This window comes from Rhinopithecus roxellana, chromosome 1 (genome assembly GCF_007565055.1).
Source record: "Rhinopithecus roxellana isolate Shanxi Qingling chromosome 1, ASM756505v1, whole genome shotgun sequence".
Classification (NCBI taxonomy): Eukaryota; Metazoa; Chordata; class Mammalia; order Primates; family Cercopithecidae; genus Rhinopithecus; species Rhinopithecus roxellana.
The window spans coordinates 131,419,166-131,440,608 of record NC_044549.1 but is presented as its reverse complement, the minus strand read 5'-3'; the positions used below and the strand labels follow the sequence as shown (position 1 = coordinate 131,440,608).

Below are 21,443 nucleotides of genomic sequence, written 5' to 3'. Positions count from 1 at the left end.
AGTGCTGGCCAGAATGGATTCTGGGGCCTGACCATATTAGCAAATTGTATAGTCTTAAAGCCATTTTATTTATAGGAAAGTTGATGTTTTTGACCTGGAAATATGTAAGACTGAAATAATGAGACAGTGTTTTTGAGCTCAGCTGTCTTTTGCTCAGCTCTTTACATGTCATATTAGAAATGTCCCACATCATATCAGTCCTAATGACCAGACCTCTCAGCTTCTTACCATTCAGGTCCAGTATAAAATTGTGATTATTTTTACATAAAGACCTGTTTTTGTTTTGGGTATCAGATGAGTTAAAGAAAAAGTGATATGTTAACCAACAAATGGGAACATATTCAAAAGGTTTTGTGTGTCAGACCTGACTTAGTCTAATTAGCATAGCTTTTTTTTTTTTTTGTCAGTACTAACTCTGGCGAGAATCAGAACAGAATCTTCTCTCTCCTAGAGTTCCCTTGGTCTGAGTCTTTCCTTTAACATAGGTTGGTGCAAAAGTAGTTGCGGTTTTTACTTTTGCACCAGCCTAACAGATAACTTCTTATTGCTTGTTATAAAATGAGCATAATTTGGGAAAGATGATCAGGTGTATTTTATTTTTTCATTTCTTTGTATCAATGGGAGGTGACGGTATCGTCAGTAATGTTTAAATAGGTGGAGAAATTTAAATTGACATTGAAATACACATTTTGGTTCTTTTTGTAGGGCTTCTGCATGCCTAATGATTTTCTCAGTATAATATTAAAATGAATATATATTCTTAGAGTGTACATTGAGCAGTCTTTAGGAAGCATAGATGGTGTTGGGGTGAAGCTGCTGCCGTATTTAGTTTTCAAAATAGAATTCATGAAATGGATCATATGTATTTGGATTATTGAAAGTCAGTTTCATTAAAATGTTCCTAAAGGGGCCAGGCGTGGTGGCTTGTGCTTGTAATCCCAGCACTTTGGGAGGCTGAGGCAGGCGGATCACCTGAGGTCAGGAGTTCAAGACCAGCCTGGCGAAACCCTGTCTCTAGTTAAAAAAAAAAAAAAAAATTAGCCAGGTGTGGTGGCAGATGCCTGTAGTCCCAGCTACTCAGGAGACTGTGGCAGGAGAATCACTTGAACCTGGGAGGCAGAGGTTGCAGTGAGCCGATACCGCACCACTGCAATCCAGCCTGGGCAATGCAGTGAGACTCCATCTCAAAAAAAAAAAAAAAAAAAAAAGCTTTCTAAAGCTCCAGCAGTCGGCTTGTGTAGTACAAATCACCTTCATTCTGGATCTTTGGTTTTAGGATTTAGCCTTTGTTCATTCTGCTTGTTTCTTTTTTTGTTGCTGGCAATAAAACTTTCCGGTTATGATGCATTATGCTTTGAATACCCTGCTGGATTGGATTTGTATGTGTATTTGCAGTGAAAGCTGGTCTGCCATTTTCCTCTGATGGTGACTTTTGACCACATTTCCATAGGTTTGGAGATACTGTGTTCTCAACGTTGTTAGTTTTTAAATAGTTTTGTTATTTTACTTTTAATTTCTTCTTTGAGTCATGAGTTATTAGAAGAGTGTCTTATTTTCCATATAATGGTGAGTTAATATAAATTTTTATTAAGATCAGAATGTGGCTGTAATATTTCTACATTTTGCAGTAATTGAGACTTTCTTCATATCTTCTTATATGATTTACATTTTATGAACTTTTTTTTTGAGACAGAGTCTCACTCTGTTGCCCAGGCTGGAGTGCAGTGGCGTGATCTCGCCTCACTGCAACCTCCACCTCCTGGGTTCAAGCAGTTCTCCTGCCTCAGCCTCGCAAGTAGCTGGGATTATACGTATCCACCACCATGCCCAGCGAATTTTTGTATTTTTAGTAGAGAGGGGGTTTTACCACATTGGCCAGACTGGTTTCAAACTGCCTGCCTCGGACTCAAGTGATCCACCTGCCTCGGACTCCCAAAATGCCGGGATTACAGGCATGAGCCACTGCATCTGACCTTAATGAACTTTCATAGATATTTTTAAAAGATTTTTTTCTGTTGGGTTCAGAGTTGTGTGTATTTGTTAAATCTGGCTTGTTAACTACCAGATATATTTCTTTTTTTTTTTTTTTTTTTTTTTGAGACGGAGTCTTGCTCTGTCGCCCAGGCTAGAGTGCAGTGGCTGGATCTCAGCTCACTGCAAGCTCCGCCTCCCGGGTTTACGCCATTCTCCTGCCTCAGCCTCCGGAGTAGCTGGGACTACAGGCGCCCGCCACCTCGCCCGGCTAGTTTTTTGTATTTTTAGTAGAGACGGGGTTTCACCATGTTAGCCAGGATGGCCTTGATCTCCTGACCTCGTGATCCGCCCGTCTCGGCCTCCCAAAGTGCTGGGATTACAGGCTTGAGCCACCGCGCCCGGCCAACTACCAGATATATTTCTGTATCATCTTTTTTGTTTGTAGTGTTTGTTTTGTTTGAGACAGAGTCTGGCTCTGTCACCCAGGCTGGAGGTGCAGTGGCGTGATCTCAGCTTACTGCAGGCTCTGTCTCCTGGGCTCAAGGAATCCTCCTACCTCAGCTGCCCAAGTAGCTGGGAGTACAGGTGCTCGCCACTACTCCTAACTAATTTTTGTATTGTTTGTAGAGACGGGGTTTTGCCCTGTTGCCCAGGCTGTTCTTGAACTCTTGAGCTCAAGTGAGTCACCTGCCTCAACTTCCCAAAGTGCTGGGTTTACAAGCGTGAGCCATCATGCCTGGCCTGTCATCTATTTTTATATGTTGTCTTAATCTTTTAAATTTTATATACAGATGTGTGATTTCTTAAACTTTCCTTTTTCTGTTTGTGTGTGTGTATGTATTTTGATACTATATTGTTGGATGTATAGTTTAAGATGTGTTTTTGTGATTGTGCCTTTAAATAATATCATCTTTATCATGTTTTTTTGCCTTGAATTCTGTTATTAATATTGCCTTGCCTACTGTCTTTTTGTTTGCATGTGTCTGTGTATAATAACTTTGCACATTCTTTTAAATATTTAGCTAAAGGGCCTTTGAAGATGTAGCAATATCAACACATAGATTAATGATGAAAACTAATGTAAGGTAGTAGTTATGTTCCCTGTGGGCATTTATATTTTGGCAGATATTTTAGTTAATCTTCATTTATGGCCGGGCATGGTGGCTTACGCCTGTAATCCCAGCACTTTGGGAGGCTGGGGCGGGCGGATCACGAGGTCAGGAGATCAAGACCATGCTGGCTAACATGGTGAAACCCCATCTCTACTAAAAATATGAAAAAATTAGCCAGGCGTGGTGGCGGGCGCCTGTAGTCCCAGCTACTCAGGAAGCTGAGGCAGGAGAATCGCTTCAACCTGGGAGGCGGAGGTTGCCATGAGCCGAGATCACGACATTGCACTCCAGCCTGGGCAACAAGAGCTAAACTCCATCTCAAAAATAAATAAATAAATAAAAAAGGTTAGATGGAGCATCAGTAATCCAAAAATCTGAATCTTAAATACTTCAAAATCTGAAACTTCTTAAGCACCAACATGATGCCACAATGGAAAATTTCACACCTTACCTTGTGACTGCTCACAATTAAAACATACTCAAAACTTTGCGTTATGTTTTGAATTATGTAAAGTGTTGTATAAAATTACCTTCAGGCTCTGTGTGTAAGGTATTTATGAAGCGTAAATGAATTTCATGTTCAGATTTGGGTTCCTTCCCAAAGATATTTTATTATGTATATGCAAATATTCCAAAATCCAAAATAGTATGAAATCTGAAACAGTTCTGGTCCCAGGCATTTTGGGTAAGGAATACCCAACCTGAATAAAATATTTCTGTCACTCCAGAAAAAGCCTTCATTCCTCTTTCCAGTCAGTCCCCAACACCACACCCCCAACCATGGTTCTCATTTCTTTCACTTTAGTTTAATTTGTCTGTTCTAGAACTTAAGTGGGATAATTTAGCTTGTACTCTTGTGTTTGCCTTCTTTGGCTTGCCATAATTATTTTGAGGTTCGTTTCTGTTGTTGCCTGCATCAAGAGTTCATTGAGTATACCACGATTTGTTTGTCCATTCTTCTGGTTTGGATTTTTGAGACATTTTTGAAATGTCTCATTGGCTAATGGAAAATGGATTGTAGAGTCTTATTCAGATATTAATAAAGGAACACTGGTTGTCTTGTTTACAAAGGAGAATATATTTTGTTTTAAGACTATAGAAGCCGGGCGCGGTGGCTCAAGCCTGTAATCCCAGCACTTTGGGAGGCCGAGACGGGCGGATCACGAGGTCAGGAGATCAAGGCCATCCTGGCTAACATGGTGAAACCCCGTCTCTACTAAAAATACAAAAAACTAGCCGGGCGACCTGGCGGGCGCCTGTAGTCCCAGCTACTCGGGAGGCTGAGGCAGGAGAATGGCGTGAACCTGGGAGGCGGAGCTTGCAGTGAGCTGAGATCCGGCCACTGCACTCCAGCCTGGGCGACAGAGCGAGACTCCGTCTCAAAAAAAAAAAAAAAAAAAAAAAAAAAAAAGACTATAGAAAGGACAGGGCCGGGAACTATAAAATGATTATCAGCATCTTAAGAATGCCCGTGTGTATGGAAGCAGATGGAAAATGATCATACGATTCCCCTTCCCCACGTTTTTTTTTTTTTTTTTTTGAGACAAAGTCTCACTCTGTCACCCAGGTTGGAGTGCAGTGGTACAATTTCAGATTACTGCAACCTCCGCCTCCTGGATTCAAGCAATTCTCCTGCCCTGAGTGGCTGGGATTGCAGGCACATGCCACCACGCCCAGCTAATTTTTTTATGTTTTTAGTAGAGATGGGGTTTCACCATGTTGGTCAGGCTGGTTTCCAACTCCTGACCTCGTGATCCGCCCACCTCGGCCTCCCAAAGTGCTGAGATTACAGGCGTAAGCCACCGCGCCCAGCCTCCCCTCCCCACCTTTAAACCAGATGGGAAAAGTCTTGAGTGAGAGCCCAAAGTTCAGTGGTTCTGATATTCAAATGATGTGAGGCACATAGAATTATTGAGAAGATACCTCATATGATATACAGCAAATCTTTCAAGTGTCTAGTTTACCATATTTTACTCCTTTCTCAAGAATTGACTGTTTTTTTTTCTTTATTTTTATGAGATGGAGTCTTGCTTTGTCACCAGGCTGGAGTGCAGTGGCATGATCTCAGCTCACTGCAACCTCTGCCTCCTGGGTTCAAGCAATTCTCCTGACTCAGCCTCCCTAGTAGCTGGGACTACAGGCACATGCCACCACGTCCAGCTAATTTTTGTATTTTTAGTAGAGATAGGATTTCACCATGTTGTTGGCCACATCTTAAATGATGTGTTTGCAAAACAGAATGGTAGAGTTCTGGGACTGGCTTCTAGGGTTCTACATCTTCCCTGACTCGAGGGCTAAGACTTCAAGTTTCCAGTCACTACCTTGACATCATCTTTATGGTTTTTATCATACAATTTTCTTTTCAAAATTATTTTTCTCTTGGGTTTATTTTAAAGTATAAAACATTAAATATTTTGTGTGGGGCCAGAGGTGGTGGCTTACAAATCTCAGCACTTTGGAAGACTAAGGCCAGAGGATCTCTTGAGGCTAGAAGTTCAAGACCACCCTGGGCAACATAGTAAGAGCCCCAACTCCTCAAAAAAAGATTAGTAGGTATGGGCACACACCTGTAGTCCCAGCTACTTGGGAGGCTGAGACAGGAAGATCACTTGAGCCCAGGAGTCCTAGGTTGCATTGAGCTATGCTTGTGCCACTGTACTCCAGTCTGGATGGCAGAGTGAGACTCTGTCTCTAAAAAAATTTTTTTTGGCTGGGCGTGGTGGCTCACACCTGTAATCCCAGCACATTGGGAGGCCGAGGCGAGTGGATCACAAAGTCAGAGGTTCGAGACCAGCCTGGCCAACATAGTGAAACCTTGTCTCTTCTAAGAATAAAAAAAATTAGCCGAGAGTGGTGACACACACCAGTAGTCCTAGCTACTCAGACACCTGAGGCAGGAGAATAGCTTGAAGGTTTAGGCCAGGCACAGTGGCTCATGCGCCTATAATCCCAGCACTTTGGGAGACCGAGGCGGGCAGATTACCTGAGGTCAGGAGTTCAAGACCAGCCTGACCAACATGGAGAAACCCCGTCTCTACTAAAAATACAAAAAATTAGCTGGGCATGGTGGCATGCACCTGTCATCCCAGCTACTCGGGAGGCTGAGGCAGGAGAATCACTTGAACCCGGGAGGTGGAGGTTGCAGTGAGCCAAGATCGTGCCGTTGCACTCCAGATTGGGCAACAGAAGTGAGGCTCTGTCTCAAAAAAAAGAAAAGTTTGGTTTTCTTTTTGGTTTCTAACCTTTATTAAAAACTCAGACTTGGTTATGTTATTTGAATGGATAAGATATGTTTTAATTGATAGCATTTACTTCTATAAAGCTTTGTTTTCTTGTGCTCTTTATGGAAACAATCATTTATGTTCTATAAATTGACAGCATTTACTCTTTTTATGAGACAAAGTCTCTGCCTCCCAGGCTGGTGCACAGTGGCGCGATCTCGGCTCACTGCAACCTCCTCGCAGGTTCAGGCGATTCTTGTGCCTCAGCCTCCAGAGTAGCTGGGACTATAGGCAGGCACTACCACAGCCGGCTAATTTTTGTGTTTTTGGTAGAGACGGGATTTCACCATGTTGGCCAGGTGGGTTTCAAACTCCTAACCTCAAGTGATCCATCTGTTTCCTCCCAAAGTGCTGAGATTGCAGGCCTGAGCATCTTGCCCACATTTACTTTTTGTAATGAGGCTGTTTTGATGAGATAAAAAGTTTAAATTGGAGAAATGGATGACAGTAGTCTTATTTTAGTCTCAGCATTACATTTATTTCCGTATTCAGTTTTTGTCTCAGAGTATAGAGAAAATTCTTTCTCACAGTCAAATTGTGTATGGTAACAGATTTTTTTTCCAAACAGTTCATAGTACCATCTCAGTATTTTCTATTTCAGCTGATTCAGAACCTAAAGAGAGTTAGCTGGACATCTTGTTTCAAAGTTGAATTGACCATATCTAACAACTGCTCATGTTTCCTTTTCATAAAATCTGCAAGTCAGACAAGAAGAGTCCAGAAGGTAATATTATCATTGGTCATTTGTTACACATTCCGTTCACATATGTATTAGATCAGCATGAGAGCATGCCTCAGCAGATGTGCCTAGTCTTAGCTAGCTAGTATTTACTTGCATGTGACATGTACACATTACACAGTGTTATTCTTGTGTGACAGAGCAGACCTGGATTATTTTGAAATGCCCAGTACAGAGCTAAATCCTCTTAAACATGTTTATAAGAAGCTCAGATATGTGCCCACATGTGACAAGAAAAGCTTTTTTCTAAAGGCTGCATGAAAAATGAATTATCTTGGCAGCACAAATGAACTCATTTTTGGTTTCTTCCTTTCTGTCCACCCCCTCCCCAAATTCCTCTCTTTTCTCTTCCTCATCTTCCAGTTTTACAGCAAAAGTCAAAGAGACGTTTTTTGTTTTTTGTTTTTAAGTCTCTTAAGTGAGGATAAAATAAAAATAACTTCAAGGATCCCCAGCCATTTTAGTGGGAGCCACCATTATTCTTGAGATTACTTGGGAGGTGGGATAAGAATATACAGACTATAAAGTCTGTAGAATGGATAAGTGAAGATGATGCTGGTCTGGGACTTATCTTTGTAGATAATCTCATAAGACTCTTGGCAAACTGTGGAAGACAGGTGCCCACTGAGGAAATAGGATGGTACAAGGACGAGTTTAGGTATCTGCTGGGCTATATCCAGCTCTGATTCTAGGTTTATGTGTAATTAAGTGTTTTTAGATTCCTGTCTGCAATAAGGGAGAATAAATTAAGTTTATTTAATTTTTTTTTTTTGTTTTTTTTTGAGACGGAGTCTCCCTCTGTCGCCCGGCCTGGAGTGCAGTGGCCGGATCTCAGCTCACTGCAAGCTCCGCCTCCCGGGTTTACGCCATTCTCCTGCCTCAGCCTCCCAAGTAGCTGGGACTACAGGCGCCAGCCACCTCGCCCGGCTAGCTTTTTGTATTTTTTAGTAGAGACGGGGTTTCACCGTGTTAGCCAGGATGGTCTCGAACTCCTGACCTCGTGATTCGCCCGTCTCGGCCTCCCAAAGTGCTGGGATTACAGGCTTGAGCCACCGCGCCCGGCCAAGTTTATTTAATTTTTTAAGGTTGTCTTCTTTATGTAACAGCCCAAGATTTTCTGAGGCTGTCTAAAATTAATTGCAGACCAAATGGAGAAGGCTGAAGAAACAAGAAGACCTTACTTTTACTTTTTAAAAGCTTTAAACATAGAACATAATAGTTGGGTTCTGGGTCTGTCCAAAAATATTCATTTATATTCTGAATTATAGCAGGTAACAGATGAATATGAACAAACATTAAATGGCTTGATTCAAGATGTTTATAAATGCTGGGGGTTTTAGACTATTTTTAAGGTTAACGATATTATACCGTATAACAGCTGTAGGAAAAGTTTTCTCTCAGATGTGGGACTTCATGAGTAACATTACATAGTGAGCCACTCTCCTAGCTGAATCAAGTGAGTCTGTTTTTGAGATGGGTGAAAGAACTGGACTAAGGGCTGAGGGACTTTTAAATTGTGTGTGTATGTGTTGTTGTTGTTGTTGTTGTTGTTGTTGTTGTTGTTGTTGTTGTTTTGAGATGGAGTCTTGCTTTGTCACCCGTACTGGAGTGCAATGGCATGATCTCGGCTCACTGCAGCCTCTGCCTCCTGGGTTCAAGCAATCCTCATGCCTCAGCCTCCTGAATAGCTGGGATTACCAGCACAAGCCACCATGTCCGTCTATTTTTGTTTTTGTATTTTTAGTAGAAACGAGGTTTCACCATGTTGGCCAGCCTGGTCTCAAACTCCTGACCTACGGTGATCCGCCTGCCTGAGCCTCCTAGAGTGCCAGGATTACAGGCGTGAGTTACCACACCCAGCCTAATTTTATTTTAAAACATGCTGTTACCTCAGTAATTCTGCCTTTGGCTAGGTAATCTTCCTTAGTGGTAGAGCAGAGGTTTGGAAATCAGAGAGCTATTCTGGTCTCTTTCATAGATTAACACTGTAAGGGAAGATCTAACTACCCTGAACCTGTTTCCTTATCGTAATCAATAGGTCCAGGCTGCGAAGAAAAGGAGCCACCAGCCACAAGTAGTTATTGAGCCTTAGGATTGTGGCTAATACTAATATAATTTTTTTTTTGAGAGAGAGTTTCAGTCTTATTGCCCAGGCCAGAGTGCAGTGGCGTGATCTCAGCTCACTGCAACCTATGTCTCCCCGGTTCAAGCGATTCTCCTGCCTCAGTCTCCTGAGTAGCTGGGATTACAGGAGCCCGCCACCACATCCAGCAAATTTTTGTATTTTTAGTAGAGGTGGGGTTTCACCATGTTGGCCAGGCTGGTCTGGAACTCCTGACCTCAAATGATCCGCCTGCCTCAGCTTGCTAACATGCTGGGATTACAGACGTGAGCCACCATGCCTGATCACTAATACAAATTAAGATGTCCTGTAAGTGTAAAATACACACCAGATTTTAACAACTTGGTAAAAATACAGGAACGTAAAATCTCATTGCTAATTTATTTATATCAATTATATTGTTGGGATGATAATATTTTGGATATATCGGTTAGGTAAAATGTATTGTTAAAATTAGTTTCACCCATTTCACTTTACTTTTTCAAATGTGGCTGCGGCTGGGTGCAGTGGCTCACACCTGTAATCCCAGAACTTTGGGAGGCCAAGGCAGGCGGATCATGAGGTCAGGAGTTTGAGACTAGCCTGGCCAACAAGGTGAAACCTTGTCGGTACAGAAATTACAAAAATTAGCTGGGTGTGGTGGTGCATGCCTGTAATCTTAGCTACTCAGGAGGCTGAGGCAGGAGAATTGCTTTAACCCGGTTGGCGGAGGTTGCTGTGAGCGAGATTGCACCATTGCACTTCAGCCTGGGCAATAGAGTGAGACTACGTCTCAAATCAATCAATCATTCATTCAGTCAGTCAGTCAGTCAGAAACCTGGCTGCTAGAAAATTTAAATTCTGTATATGGCTCATGTTATATTTTTATTGGACAGCACTGGTCTGGATGTTATTTCTGAAACTGACTCATGAAGTATGTATCAGTGCTTAATGAAGCATTTTGCAAGAGGAGCACTATCCAGTAAACTTGTGCAGTGATGTGAATGTTTTGTATCTACACTGAACAATGTAGTTGCTGCTAGCCAAGGTGACTCTCGAGCACATATTTTTTTGAGATGGAGTCTTGCTCTGTCGCCCAGACTGGAGTGCAGTGGCGCAATCTTGGCTCACTGCAACTGCTGCCTCCCAGGTTCAAGCAGTTCTCCTGCCTCAGCTCCCGAGTAGCTGGGACTACAGGCGCCCACCACTACGCGTGGCTAATTTTTGTAGTTTTAGTAGAGGCGGGGTTTCACCATATTGGCCAGGCTGGTCTCGAACACCTGTCATCATGATCCACCCACTTCTGCTTCTCAAAGTGCTGGGATTACAGGCATGAGCCACCACGCCTGGCCCAGAATTTTAAATTTTTTTAAATTTTAATTTAAATAGCCCCATGAGGCTAGTGGCTAATGTACTGGGACAATGAAGGTCTAGAGGATTTATGGCATTTTTTTTTTTAAATGAGATTGTTTTATTCAAAGACTTGTATACCTAGGACTTGTTTACCATATTGCAGACTTGTTGATTAGTTTAATATAAGTCTATAGATTTGTGTTTATTTTAATAATGATCAGTAATAGTGATACCTGCTAAGTACCAGAGAAAGGATTTGTGTAATCAGTTATTTATTGAGCCTTTAACTGTGTTGCTTATATCTTCTAATATGCTGAATGCTTAGTGAATTCTCAGACACTGTGTGGGCTAACCATGTTTTCATCGAAGTCTGGTTCCTTTTTTTTTCCTTATGAGGGCTCTTCTGTGAAAGCCAGGCTCCTTTTGAAAAGTCTGAACAATGTGCTACTTTGTTCAAGGATTTTCTCTTGAAAGGGAAACCGATGCTTGTTAACAGATGATTATGATTTTTTTTTTTTGGTGGAAACTTTTAAAATTATGCTTTTGGTCTTAAAAGAAATATGTATATGCGTGTATATACACATACACACAGAGTTGCAAGTACCAGTATTATGTAATATTTATATATTTATTTTGTATATACACATACATTTGTAAGTACTGGTATGCAGTATTACTTATTAACAACCCAACTATTTAACTTAATAGTTAAAAATTATTAATTTATTATTGCTTCACAGTGAAGAACCGAATGTCATCATGTCTGGAATCAAGCGAACCATCAAAGAAACCGACCCTGATTATGAGGATGTATCTGTGGCCCTTCCAAATAAGCGGCATAAAGCAATTGAGAATTCAGGTAGAAATTGACCTGCCTTAGGAAATTATTTCTTTATTGACATATGTCTCCGCTAGAAGACTTATAGGAACTAGAATGAAATGAATTTCCACTGTTGTGTGTAATTTGAAGGGGTTTGTGAGAGAGATTAGCTAAGGGGTCTGTTTAATAGTAATACACCATGTGTACCGTAAAAAATGGAAGAAGATCTGGCAGGAACATGATGAAGTAGACAGTGAAAGCGAGACAAGCTGTTAGTTTTAGCGATCATTGTATGTTAGGTGTAATCATAAAGTCTATGATAGGTATAAAGGTGTGCTATAATCGTGAGATGGTCATAGATGGTACATGGTTTTTAATTTTAGTAGGCAACATTTTAATGTGTATAGAAAAAAGAATGATCTCATCAAACTTATAGTTTCATAGCTATAAGGATAAAGCTAAAATTATTTTTAAATGCTTAATTGTGTTAATTAAATGTGTCACATGGTTCTCAGATGTGGTAGGTATCTTGAAGGCATATGAATGGTGGAAGATTAGGAAACATCTATCCAGTTCAACCCCTGTACTTAGCTGATAGTGGGTAAATTAAGGTTCAGAGACATTAGATTACTTACCTAACATCATATAAGTAGTTGAAGAGCAAATCATCAACCGGGTGTCTGTTGTTTCTCAGAATGTCTTTAAGCAAGCTTAAAAAAATTGCTAAATTGACATTTTTAAAACAAATTATTACCGAACTTCATTAATGTTTATTTAAGTAATCTACCTAAGTTAATACTTTTAGCAGGGTAAAGACGGCGTCAAAAAGTTATAGCTCAGATGTTGCAGTTCCACATAGGATCCGTAGAGTGGAAGTGGTGAAGAAAATTCCTATTTCTGTAAGAGCGGTGAAGTCCTATATATCCCCAAAAGGTCTATCTAGAAGGAAAATTGTTAAATCCAATCCCAAATAATGAAAACGTTTCCCTGCAATTTCCCCCCCTCATTCAGCTGTAATTTTAGGGGAAAAGCCATTTCCTTTCAATAACAAGCCAAATAAATGTCAAAGTATTATGTAACTGAATTCATTACCCAAGAGCTTCACATGGCATAACTTTTTTAAAATAAAAACAAGAATAGGGAAAAGTGATTGTTTTGGTAACATTGTACTTCTGTTTAAATTGAATGTAAGTTCCAAAATACCCCCATTCAAGCAGGGGCAGTTTTTTGTCTGCTACTGAGTGACAATATGCTATTCTTTTTCTTGGTGTCTAATGCTCACCTTTTTTCCCACCAGAATTTTTCTCAAAGTAGATTTGGTGGGATGCCTCTCTTTGCATATGTTATTTTGTTTTGTGTCTTTTTTTTTTTTTTTTTCCTCTGTGTCACCCAGGCTGGAGTACAGTGGCGTGATCTTGGCTCACTGCAACCTCTGCCTCCAGAGTTCAAGCGATTCTCCTGCCTCAGCCTCCCGAATAGCTGGGCTTACAGGTGTCCCCCACCATGCCCGGATAATTTTTGTATTTTTGGTAGAGACTGGGTTTCACCATGTTGTCCAGGCTGGTCTCAAACTCCTGACCTCAGGTGATCCACCCATCTGGGACTCCCAGAATACTGGGATTACAGGTGCAAGCCACCATGCCCGGTCCCCATTATTGTATTTTATAGCTATTTCCCTCCCCCCAGGATCTAGTCCAGGTCATGCAGGGCATTTAATTGTCATCTCTTCAGTCTCTGCCAGTCTCCTCAACCCTTTCCTTGTCTTTCTTGTCTTTAATATTTAAATAGCATAGGCCAATAACTTTAGAGAATGTCTTTCAGTTTGAGTTTGTCTAATCTTTCCTTGTGAGTAGATTCAGCATTTTTGGCAGGAATACCACAGAATGATGTGCTCTTTTTAGGGCGTGATACCAGAAAGTACACGAGATCACTTTACACCAATATTAGTGGTTTCAGTTTTTCATCACTTGGTTAAGGTGATGTCCTCTAGGTCTCTCCACTTTAGAGTTACTATTTCTTGGATTTCTTTTGTTGCTTGCTGATGTAAAGGCAGCCACTGATTAACTAGGCCTTGGATGTATTTTATGTTCTTTGTACAGCTCGAGATGCTGCTGTGCAGAAGATTGAGACTATTATCAAGGAACAGTTTGCTCTTGAAATGAAGAATAAGGAACATGAAATTGAAGTCATTGACCAGGTATAATGATGATAAATTGAAAAAAAGCACCAAAGCTATTTTGAAAAAAATTTATACATGATTGAAAAATAATCTGTTGAGATGGAGTCATAGTTTGCTTTGTCCTCTTTGCTTTTTTTAAATATCTTTCTTGTTTTGGGGAGAGAAAAATGCAATTTTTTAAATAATGCAATTGCAGAAAGGATTGAAAAAATATTACCTGGAATTCCATTCAAAAAGATAATCTTCTGATAGCGCAGCAAGGTGACTACAGTCAACAGTAACTTATTGTACATTTAAAAATAATTAAAAGAGTAAAATTGGATTGTTTGTAACACAAAGGATAAATGCTTGAGGTAATGAGTATCCCATTTACCTTGATGTGATTATTTATCGTATGCCTTTATCAAAATATCTCACATATCCCATAAACATGTACACTGTGTACCCACAACAATTAAAAATACAGTTTTTTTAAAAAAGATAATCCCTCTTTGCTCTTGTGCTCAATGTCTTTGTGGATTTTCTTCAGTGAATATGCCTATAAATGTACATATTCATTGCAACACTTGTCTTTCTTTTAAATCTTTGCGAATCTGATGGATGGAAAAGGTCACTTTTATTTGTTTTTCTTTTGATTGTTTGAGAAGTTGAGCTTTTTCTTCGGTCATTCACATTTCTTATTTTGTGAATTGTTTGTACATCTCTTTTGTAATTGCCATTTTTAAAGTAATGAGTTAACATTTGTTTTTAGCGACTGATTGAAGCAAGAAGGATGATGGATAAACTGCGTGCCTGCATTGTAGCAAACTACTATGCTTCTGCAGGTCTTCTAAAAGTTTCTGAGGTAAGCATTCCTCATACTCAGTCATTTTCCAGCCACTCATATTTGTTGTCTGAGGGGAAGTTATGTCGATATGGAATCCCTTGCATCTGAAACATTTCTTTTTGTTTTTTTTTTTTTTTTGAGATGAGTCTTGCTCTGTCACCCAGGCTGGAGTGCAGTGGTGTGGTCTTGGCTCAGTGCAACCTCTGCCTCCTGGGTTCAGGCGATTCTCCTGCCTCAGCCTCCCGAGTAGCTGGGATTACAGGTGTGTGCTACCATGCCTAGCTCATTTTTGTATTTTTAGTAGAGATGAGGTTTCGCCATATTGACCAGGCTATTTTCGAACTCCTGACCTCAGGTGATCCACCCACCTCAGCCTCCCAGAGTGCTGGGTTTACAAGCACGAACCACCGTGCCTGACCTGAAACATTTCTTACATTGACCTTCAGAATCCAAGAAGGCTAGCCTACTTCCTGGGAATATACATAGACTATACATAGACTTATCAGTCGTTGTGTTCAGCCGTAGTCCTTTGTCATGACTTTCAACATTGTCAGATAATCCTAAGTAACATTTTTGTCGTTTTTTTGTTTGTTTGTTTGTTTTTTTGAGACGGAGTTTCGTTCTTGTTGCCCAGGCTAGAGTGCAATGGCATGATCTTGGTTCATTTTAACCTCCGCTTCCCCGGTTCAAGTGATTCTCCTGCCTCAGCCTCCCGAGTAGCTGGCATTACAGGCATGCTCCACCACACCTGGCTAATTTTTTTGTACTTTAGTAGAGACGGGTTTCTCCTTGTTGGTCAGGCTGGTCTCAAACTCCTGACTTCACATGATCCGCCTGCCTTGGCCTCCCAAAGTGCTAGGATTACAGGCGTGAACCACTGCGCCCGGCCTTTCCTTTTTACTTAACTCTTCTGCAGATTGTTAGTATTATGCTAGGCTTTGCAGATATAAAGGTGGTTGAGACCTCCTTGCAACTGGCCCTAGTGCCTCCTCGCTTGATTGTGGCCCACTTTGGAGTAATTTATAAATTGATTGAATTTTCTTTGACCTTTTAGTCTAGTGAATGGCAATGGCAGTTTTTAGTTTCAGATTTACCTTGTTTAATGAGCCCTGAGTTCTACTTTTTCTTTTCTTTTCTTTCTTTCTTTTTTTTTTTAAAGAGACAGGGGTATCGCTGTGTTGCCAGGCTGGAGTGCAGTGGTTATTCACAAGCACGATCATAGCTTCACTGCAGCCTCCAACTTCTGGGCTCAAGCAGTCCTCCTGCCTCAGCCTCCTCAGTATCTAGTACTGCAGCTTTGTTTCTCTAGTTTTTTAAGATTTAAAATGGTCCTCCTACCTTTTTACCTCCATGATACTGACTTTTCGAAGAGACCAGGCCATTTATGAATATCTCAGATTTTGAATTTATGTTTTCCTTGGATTACTTTTTCATCCTCTCTATTTTCTTTTTTTTTTTTTTTTTTTTTTGAGGTGGAGTCTCGCTCTGTCGCCCGGTCTGGCGTGCAGTGGCTGGATCTCAGCTCACTGCAAGCTCCGCCTCCCGGGTTCACGCCATTCTCCTGCCTCAGCCTCCCGAGTAGCTGGGACTATAGGCGCCCGCCATCTCGCCTGGCTGTTTTTTTGTATTTTTTAGTAGAGACGGGGTTTCACCGTGTTAGCCAGGATGGTCTCGATCTCCTGACCTCGTGATCCGCCCGTCTCGGCCTCCCAAAGTGCTGGGATTACAGGCTTGAGCCACCGCGCCCGGCCCTCTCTATTTTCTTGTAAACTGGAAGTCAGGTCTAAAGGCTTGGTTATTAATAGATTTGGGTTAAATATTTCTGGCAAGAATACTTCATAGTGATGCTGTGTACTCGATATTCTGGCATATCAGCAGGCACCTAGTTCCAGGTTGTCCTGCTAGTGATACTGTTTGACCACTTGGTTAATGTGATCACCACTAGGTAATTCCAATTGTAAAGGAATGTTTTTTTCCAATTTAGTTTTTGACATGTAAATGAAAAATATCTGCTCTTTTATCCTAGTAATCTGTCTAAATTCAGGCATAGGGGTTAGGATTGACCTGAAATAGGAGTATGTCTTCCTATTTGATATTTTGATAATTTCAGCATAACTTGCATTTGTTTTTTTTTTCTCTCTCTTTTTACTTTCTTTTTCCTAAGTGTTTTCAGCTAGAATTAGTCTCTGCTGAATCACCTCTGGAGCAGTGCTGGCTCCCTGGGAACCAGGGAAGGGCTGGAGGCTAACAGTAAATGGTGCTTGTCCTGTTTAGGCCTTCATGTTACCCTTGGTGCTCTAGGGGCACCTGGTATTTGTGCTGTTTCCTGATGCTGTCTTGTAGAAACTAGAGCATTGTTTGAGTTGAATTGTAAGCGGTAGACAGGTGCTTTTACCGTAGCACAGTTTCCAAGATGCATGTTAGAGTCGTATTCATTTTCCTAGGGCTACCATAACAAATTACCTACCGTAAGCTTCCTGATGTAAAAGGATGGGTTTATTACCTCAGTATTCTGAAGTCTAGAAGCCCAAAATCAAGGTGTCAACAGGGCAGTGCTCCCTCCGAAGGCTCCGGGGAAGAATCTTTCCTTGCCTCTTCCTAGCTTCTGAAGGTTGCTGCCAATCCTTAGTATTTCCCGGCTGTGATTTCTGCCTCTGTCATGATGTGGCTGTTTTCCCTCTGTGTGTGTCTTCTCTGTGTGTCTCTGTCCAAGTTTCCCTCTTCTTATAAGTGAGGAGGACTTCATTGACTTCACCTTAACTTGATTACATGAGCAATGATTCTATCTTTGAATTGTTAGCAGTTCTGATCTGTGCTATTTGATAGTCTAGAAATACGCTGATTTTATCCTCTTATGTTCTGATTAGGATTTATTCAAAGATATTTAGGTATGCTTTTGTCTCGTGATCGACTGTTTAATTATTTTTAGTTTTCAGTGGCAAAACATATTTATAGCTCTGAAAAACCTTTATTACTGAAATTCAAGAACATTGTTGCTTTGAAACACTAGCTTTTGCTTCCTTTTTTCTCACTGAAACCATTAGTTTAATAACACAGTTTTTAAAAGCTAGGCTTCCTAGGAACGTGACTATAGTGTTATCACATTGTAACAGAATACACTTTATTTTGTATACAAGTAACTAAGACACAGAAAAATTCCATAGATGTCTGTACTGAACTGAAGGCAAACTTTATATATCAGTATCAGTCATTCAAAAATATTCTCTATTACATTTTATTCCTGTGTGGGGACCATTTTTTTATATACAGCTTTTTATTTTTTTTATATTTCTTTCAGGGATATTTTATTTAGAGCAGTTGATATGTTTGTGTAAAGCAATGTGAGACTTTTAAAGTCAGATTTTATTTTCTGTGTTAACATGTATTATTTCTTATTTACCTCCGGAAGACCCTACATCTCTAGCTGTTAGTGTTAGAAGCTTTACATAATTATTCATCATTCTGATTTTTGTTTTGTTGGTTTAGGCCGTGTTAAGGGGTTGGGATATCGTTTTATGAATGTGGGGAGATTTTGAAAGATTTTAAGCGTGATCCTGTAATAGATAAGGTTTTGGAGACATCAGATTTTTGCCTGCTTTTGATGGATTTGATTAAAAATTTATTTGCTTGCTTTCATTTTTTGTAGGGATCAAAGACATGTGATACAATGGTTTTTAATCATCCTGCTATCAAGAAATTTTTGGAATCACCATCTAGGTCATCATCTCCTGCCAATCAGAGAGCAGAAACACCATCAGCCAATCATTCAGAAAGTGATTCTTTATCTCAGCACAATGACTTCTTATCTGACAAAGATAATAACAGCAATATGGATATAGAGGAAAGACTCTCAAACAACATGGAGCAGAGACCAAGCCGAAATATTGGAAGAGTATGTAGTTGGGTGGATGTGGGAGGGAGCCACAGGAGAAGGGAACTAGTATTTACTAAAATATGTGCTTGTTATCTCACTGAACTGTCACAGGAATCTTAGGAAATAGGTTTGTTTTCCTTTTATAATAGGGAAACCAAATCTTGATGAGGTTTTATTTGCTCAAAAGTGTCAGAACTAAGAATTAAACCTCAGTGTTTCTTTTTTTTTCTGAGACGGAGTCTTGCTTTATCACCCAGGCTGGAGTGCAGTGGCGCAGTCTCAGCTCACTGCCACCTCCGCCTCCTAGGTTCAAGCGATTTTCCTGTCTCAGCCTCCCAAGTAGCTGGGATTACAGACATGTACTACCATGCCTGGCTAATTTTTTGTATTTTTAGTAGAGACAGGTTTCACCATGTTGGCCAGACTGGTCTCGATCTCCTGACCCTGTGATCCGCCTGCCTCGGCTTCCCAGAGTGCTGGGATTACAGGCGTGAGTCACCGTGCCTGACTTAAACCTGAATGTTTCTGATTTTACAGCCTGGGGATTCTGTGCACAGCACAGCTTTTGGATGCTGTTTACATAGATGTGAAAGAAACCTTCCAGCTCGGCAATTCTGTGATCTTGCTCAAGGTCTTTCCACTCTGTCATGTTTATTCTCTCAAGAGCTGTCGTTCTTCAACAGTTTCCTGTGAGACTTTATATTCTAAGATGCTTTAGTAGATGGAGGAAGTTTGACAAGCAGATTTGAAAAACATTGCTCTTTGATCCTGCCAGTTTGCAATTTGAGCTCCCATCTCAAGCTACTCTTAAATTCTTGATAAAAGTTTTGGCTATAGAGTCATTATTGAATTAGAGCAGAGATTTTTCTCAGCCAGGTGTTCTGTGATAGAGAAAATTTCCAGGTTGCTTTCCACATACTTAGACATCAAGAATTTGATTTATTTTTGATAAAAAAAATAGTTTGCATTTATTTTTCTGATTATAAATTTGTATGTGTTCATTTTTCAAAATTGTTAAATACAGAAAAGTAAAAAAGAATAGAAAAGTTCATTCGTGAGGCTTACCACCCCCAAAATCAGAACTCTTCACTGTTTGGATTTACCTTACCTTTCCAGTATTATTCCTGAGCAAATATTACATGTGTTTTTGTTTTTTTTAGTTAAAAAGAATTTAGGAGGCTGGGCATGGTGGCTCACGCCTGTAATCCCAGCACTTTGCTAAGTCAAGGCAGGCGGATCACCTGAGGTCAGGAGTTCGAGACTAGCCTGACTAACATGGTGAAACTCTGTTTCTGCCAAAAATACAAAAATTACCTGGGCTTAGTGGCGGGCACCTGTAATCCCAGCTACTCGAGAGGCTGAGGCAGGAGAATCGCTTGAACCCAGGAGACAGAGGTTGCACTGAGCTGAGATCACGCCATTGCACTCCAACCTGGGTGACAGAGTGAGACTCCGTCTCAAAAAAAAAAGAGAATTTAGGGCATAATGGTCATAGAAACTTAACATGTTTTATACAATACATGGTCATTTCTGTATGTATTTATATAACAAACATTTAGCATTTACTATGTACCAGGCACTTCTCATTGAATATTTTTGAGTATTACAAAAGGTTAAAAAGAAGGTAAATTCCATTGACCCTTTTCTCTCTTTCTATTCCCGTTTCCCAGAAGTAACCGGTGTAACAGTTTTTTGTGTATCCTTCCAAATCCTATTTGCATATCCAAAGCAGATGTATGTAACTATTGAAAACACACCGGGAGTTACAGTATATAAACTTTGTATAAATTAAGGCAGCTTTTGTAGTAAATTGTTTTAATGCTTTGAGAGGTGCCACGAAGACAGAAAATTTTGTAAATTAAAAAAAAAACTTAGTTATTCCATTTATACTTGTTATGATGTTGTGATTTCTGTCCTGTTGAAAATTGTTCAAAATGAGAATGGATGTTGATTATGATTTTTTCAGGATGCTTCTAGCGTTACTGGCTCCCATAAAACAGAACAGCGGAATGCTGATCTCACAGATGAGACTTCGCGACTTTTTGTAAAGAAAACAATAGTAGTGGGCAATGTGTCCAAGTGAGTATCCAGTTGAATTTATTTTTATTTGTCCATTTATGTTAATACTTTGGCATTAATACTCTTATTATAGTATTATAGGAGGAAGAGGCCTCAGGGATTCCCAAGCCTTTAGTTGTTTAAAAAATAAACCACAGTCTAGAGACTTTTTTTTTTTTTTGGACGAAGTCTTGCTCAGTCGCCCAGGCTGGAGTGTAGTGGCGCTATCTTGACTCACTGCAAGCTCTGCCTCCCAGGTTCACGCCATTCTCCTGCCTCAGCCTCCCAAATAGCTGGGACTACAGGCGCCTGCCGCCACACTCGGCTAATTTTTTTGCATTTTTAGTAGAGACGGGGTTTCACCGTGTTAGCCAGGATGGTCTTGATCTCCTGACCTCATGATCCAGCCGCCTTGATCTCCCAAAGTGCTGGGATTACAGGCGTGAGCCACCGCGCCCGGCCTAGAGACTTTATTAGGGTAATTTTGCTCATTAATGAACAAAGTCAGAATTTGAATCTAGGTCTCCTATTTTTCTTCTTTTTTCCTTTTTTTGAGATGGAGTTTCGCTCTTGTTGTCCAGGCTGGAGTGCAGTGGTATGATCTTGGCTCACCGCAACCTCCGCCTCCCAGGTTCAAGCGATTCTCCTCCCTCAGCCTCCGAGTAGCTGGGATTACAGGCGTGTACCACCTCGCCTGGCTAATTTTGTATTTTTAGTAGAGACGGGGTTTCTCCATGTTGGTCAGGCTGGTCTCGAACTCCTGAACTCAGGTGATCTGCCCACCTTGGCCTCTCAAAGTGCTGGAATTACAGGTGTGAGCCACTGCACCTGGCCTTTTTTTTTCTTAAATCCTTTTGTTACTCTTTTTATACAAATAGCCACAGGGTCAGGGGACTTAGGTCTCCTATTTTTCATTTGGATATTATTTTGTCTGTACTGCCTCTATATTGTGCCATTTTGCCTTGCCTTGCACAATATCCACAAAGGATAAATAAGGGAAGATGTTTGTTCCAAAATATTGCTAGAGAAGAGGCAGTATAATAACCCCTACACTTGCTTGTGTAGTTTGTAAAATATGCTAATTGTTAGGTATTTGAAAGTCAGTAGAGAATGGTAAATCCTCAGA

At 40.5% G+C, this 21,443-nt stretch overlaps 1 protein-coding gene across 7 annotated transcripts in view; it reads left to right on the top strand.

The window, feature by feature from the left end:
- The window catches only part of YEATS2 (YEATS domain containing 2), a 109,892-nt gene that overhangs the window by 5,175 nt on the left and 83,274 nt on the right, over nucleotides 1-21,443 (top strand). For 6 of the 7 annotated variants that reach the window (XM_030931462.1, XM_030931465.1, XM_030931448.1 and 3 more), the window contains exons 2-6: nucleotides 11,301-11,419; nucleotides 13,480-13,577; nucleotides 14,311-14,403; nucleotides 18,032-18,277; nucleotides 20,226-20,338. In XM_030931462.1, coding sequence (XP_030787322.1) covers nucleotides 11,320-11,419; nucleotides 13,480-13,577; nucleotides 14,311-14,403; nucleotides 18,032-18,277; nucleotides 20,226-20,338 — 650 coding nt within the window. In that variant the 5' untranslated portion in view covers nucleotides 11,301-11,319. Of the gene's footprint in view, nucleotides 1-7,071; nucleotides 7,092-11,300; nucleotides 11,420-13,479; nucleotides 13,578-14,310; nucleotides 14,404-18,031; nucleotides 18,278-20,225; nucleotides 20,339-21,443 lie in introns of those variants that run through there. The other variant, XM_030931460.1, reaches the window with a different exon arrangement.